General features: G+C 34.8%; 1 protein-coding gene across 2 annotated transcripts in view; it reads right to left on the bottom strand.

The window, feature by feature from the left end:
- Positions 1 to 4691, bottom strand: part of EED (embryonic ectoderm development) — a 34165-nt gene that overhangs the window by 8340 nt on the left and 21134 nt on the right. Inside the window, exons 9-10 of one of the 2 annotated variants that reach the window (XM_007448835.1) lie at positions 2220 to 2325; positions 975 to 1049 (exon numbers count right to left, since the gene is read on the bottom strand). In XM_007448835.1, the coding sequence (XP_007448897.1) occupies positions 975 to 1049; positions 2220 to 2325 (181 nt within the window). The remainder of the gene's footprint in view (positions 1 to 974; positions 1050 to 2219; positions 2326 to 4691) is intronic. The other variant, XM_007448836.1, reaches the window with a different exon arrangement.

Raw genomic sequence — 4691 nt, 5'->3', positions numbered from 1 at the left:
GAAAAAAAAAAAAAAAAAAAAAAGATATTAATTCCCCACCAAACTGATATACAGGTTTAACACAATTCCAATCAAAATCTCCCTGCCCCCCCAAAAAAATCCCAGCGAGATTTTTAGTAAATGTAGACAAGATTATTCTAAAATTTATATGGAAAGACAAAGCAACTAGAATAGCTAAAATAATATTGAAAAAGAATAAAGTGGAAGAAATCACTCTACCAACTCCAAGACTAATTATAGAGCTAGAGTAACCGAGCCTGTGTAGGTAGTACTGGTAGAGGGAACAAAATAGAAAAACCAGAATCAGCCTCATACAAGTATGGCCAAACAATTTTGAAAAAAGTACAAAAGCAATTCAAAGGAGGAAAGAGAGGCTTTCAACAAACGGAGCTGGAACAACTGGATGACTATAGGCAAAAAATGAACTTTCTACCTAAACCTCATACAAAAATTAACTTAAAATGGACCATTAAATTTAACATAAACCATTACAATACTTTTTGAAGGAAACACAGGAGAAAATCTTTAGGACCTAGGGCTCAGTGAAGAGCGTTTAAACACAATATCAAAAGCATGATCCATAAAATAATAATTTTTTTAAAAAATCAATAAATTAATTGAACTTTATCAAAATTAAAAATATTTGCTCTGTAAAAGACCCTGTTAAGAGGATGAAAAGACAAGCTACAGACTGGAAGAAAATATCTGCAAGCTATTTATCTGACACAGGATTTATATTGAGAATATATGAAGAACTCTCAAAACTCAACACAGTAAAAAACAAAACAAAAACCAATCCAATCAGAAAATGAGAAGATATGAAGAGACATCATTGAAAGGATATATGGATGGTAAATAAGCACATGAAAAAGATGTTCAACACCACTAACCATCAGGGAAATGCAAATTAAGACCACGATGATGTATCACTACACACCTATCAGAACAGCTAAAATAAAAAATAGTGACAATACCAAATGCCGGCGAAGATTCGAAGACACTGGATCTTTCATACATTGCTGGTGGGAATGTAAAATGGCACGGCCACTCTGGAAAATAGTTTGGCAGGTTCTTAAAAAACTAAACGAACTTAACCATGACCTAGCAATTGCTCTTCTAGGCATTTATCCTAGAGAAGTGAAAAGTAAGTCCACACAAAAACCTATACACGATTGTTCAATAGCAGCTTTATTTGTAATAGGCCCAAACTAGAAAGGATCAAAATGTCCTACAATAGATGCATAAGGTTAAATAAACTGTGGTACATCCATTCCATGGGATACTACTCAGCAGTAAAAAGGGAGACCTATTGATACACACAACAACTTGGATGGCATTCCACTGAGTGAAAAAAACATCTTAAAAGGTCCCATACTGTAACATTCTTGAAATGACAAAATCACATGTGATAAAATGACACAGAACTACACACGCACATTGTACAATGTCAATTTCCTGGATTTGATATTGTATTATAGCTGTGTAAGATGTAATAACCAATGGGGGAAATAGGCTGAAGGGCAATATGGGACCTCTCTGAACTGTCTTTGAAACTTCCTGTGAATCTAATTTCAAGATCAAAAGTTAAAAAATAGAAAGGTAAAACTATACCCTCATGGCCAAGGAAAAAATAAATCAGCCTCTGCCCAAGAAAATGTGAAATGCCCTGAAACCTGTATCAAGAAAAGAAACTAGATAGCAGTTTCTCCAAATTTGACAATCTTAAATGTTCAGATGACATCACCACCAACTTCTCTAAATTATCAGTAAAAAATATATATATAAACATATGTATCAACATACTAGAGCAGGGGTTGGCAAACTACATCCCATGAACCAACTCCATCCGTCTGTTTTTGTACATGTAAGTTTACTGAAATGAACACAAACATTAAAAACAACAACAACAAAAAACAACCACACTACTGGCTTTAGATATTGGTTATTTTACAATAACACTGGATATCAGAGAACAGTATCAACTTGCAAGGTAACATTTTTCATCTTATTGGAACACAAATTATAATTCACCAGGATGTTTTATGCCTAAAACAAATTTCCAAATCTTTCAAAGTTATCATAAGACTTAAAAAAAAAAAAAAAAAAAAAGCAATTTCCCACCTGTTATCCAATTTACCAACTGCATAAAAAACTGTGCTCCCTGCAAAGTTCCAACTCACACAAACAATGGAAATACAGCTTAACAGCAGTTACCATACCTTGGAAAGTATCAAATCACCTAACCATCGCACACAATCGACATAATTTCTATGTATGTCTCTGGTAGAAAAGTCAGGAAAATGAATTTTCTGAGAAATAAATGGCCTGAAATGGAAATATCAAAAGTTAAGAGAAAAACGTGTAGCAAAAGCTCACTAATTTTCCTTTTTGGATTTATAAAACTTTGAAAAATAAAATATATGAATACTAATTCTTCTGTGTTTCTACAAAACTAAATACCTTCTTATCTGTTTACTCGGAGCTAAAATCTCATTTCATTTTTGTTTCTACATTTACTCCATTATTAGCTCTTAACTGAATTTTGTATTCATCCTATGAAATTTCATTTATAAAAATTGCACCTTCCTGCCTTACTACATATAGGCCAAAATTAATCACTTCAATTCTGGCTATCTAAGCAATAACCAAAGACACTTGATTACAGAGCTGAAAATTTCTCATAGAAAATACTAAGCTACCTACTCAATCCTTTAAAATTAAGCATTAATGGTCTATGAAAGTAAACACATCTAGATTATTTCAAAAGATAATTATCTTTTAGGAACAATGACATCATTTCAAAGTCTGCTAAAGGCAAAGTTAGGTGAGAATCCTTCCTAGAACAACAATTTCTGAAGACGATATCTGACAAGAATTTGACATTTATTAGTTAGAACTTCTCCTGTATTTAGAAAAGTAAAATATGGCGCAACTTTTCCTTAAAGATGTTTGTGAGAAGACCATAAACTAGAGAAGTTGCTACCAATTCTGAAGTTAATTAAATGTATATCTAATATTTCTAATCTAGTAAGTGATTCAGTTTTATTTATTTATTTTTATTTTATTTTTGGCTGCATTGGGTCTTCGCTGCTGTATGTGGGCTTTTCTCTGGTTGCGATGAGCAGGGGCTTCTCATTGTGGTGGCTCCTTTTGTTGCGGAGCACGGGTTCTAGGTGTGTGGGCATCAGGCATTGTGGCACACGGGCTCAGTAGTTGTGGCTCGTGGGCTCTAGAGCGCAGGCTCAGCTGTTGTGGCTCACGGGCTTACTTGCTCCGCAGCATGTGGGATCCTCCCGGACCAGTTCTCAAACCCGTGTCCCCTGCATTGGCAGGCAGATTCTCAACCACTGCGCCACCAGGGAAGCCCCTGATTCAGTTTTTAAACTGAATTAACTGCAGAATTATCATATACCATAAATTAGTTGTGTCTTGGGCAACTCACATGTCCTCTCTTTGCTTTTCCCTCATATGTAAAAAGGATGTTGGGCTGAATCATTTCAAATACTCTTTCCAATTCAAATTCTGGGATCTTTTCTTTTCTTTTTTTCTTTTTTTTTTTTATGGTTTGCAGGATCTCAGTTCCTCAACCAGGGATTGAACCTAGGCCACGACAGTGAAAGCCTGGAATCCTAACCACCAGGGAACTCCTAGATTTTTTCTTTATTAAAACATTAAAATGCTATTAATGATCTGATATAAATTCTTAACTGCTATAATTTTATTAATTACTTTTCAGCCAAATATGTATTATAATCTATGGTTAAACCTCTCTCAAGAAGACCAGCATAATTCACTGTTATTTTCTGTAAGCTATAAAGTATAACTTCTATTTATTTCAGAGCTCTAGAAAATATAAAAACATAAACTGAATATTATACTAAGCCCTGGTGTTTTAAAATAAAAATCGAAAGTCATACTAATTCTTAGAGGCTTGAGATCTGATGCATGTCTATTAAAATATTTACTGATAATTACAAATTCAACTACCAATCTATTAATAATCTGGTTTGATAACCAGAAAATTAACTCTGCTAAAATGAAAAGTGCAAACAAAGTTAACATTTACAAACATATGACAGTCACAGTGAAAGTGTTAATAATAGCTTGATAAGACTCTGAAAAAGATAGTAAATGAATTAAGAGTTGAGGTTTTTCAAAAATATACTAAGAAAACTGCCAAGTTCCCACAGCTAGTCCCTCCCCTTGGTTCAAAGCTCCTGCTTTTGAATTTTCTCCATTTAATGAAGTGAGTATCACTTAAAGGAAAGCATTATTTTATCATGAATTAAAGCTAAGAACCCCATTTAAAATTATGATTTACTTCTTCTGTTTATATAATCATCTTCCACAGATGTGTGAGTTTTCAAATAATTTATTTTCTTAGAAACATAATCAATATAATAGTTTCAAGGCATATGAAATTTAAGGACTGAAAATAAAGCTCTTTCATTATGAGTGAAAAATTAAAATTATTAGTTACTGTCTTGAATTAGAACTTACAGGGCTTCCCTGGTGGCGCGGCGATTGAGCGTCCGCCTGACGATGCAGGGCACACGGGTTCGTGCCACGGTCCGGGAGGATCCCACATGCCTCGGAGCGGCTGGGCCCGTGAGCCATGGCCGCTGAGCCTGCGCGTCCGGAGCCTGTGCTCCGCAACGCGAGAGGCCACAACAGTGAGAGGCCCGCGTACC

Source organism: Lipotes vexillifer, unplaced genomic scaffold (assembly GCF_000442215.2).
Source record: "Lipotes vexillifer unplaced genomic scaffold, Lipotes_vexillifer_v1.1 scaffold771, whole genome shotgun sequence".
NCBI lineage: Eukaryota > Metazoa > Chordata > Mammalia > Artiodactyla > Lipotidae > Lipotes > Lipotes vexillifer.
The sequence above is the reverse complement of the archived record's forward strand: the minus strand, read 5'-3'. Positions and strand labels throughout refer to the sequence as shown.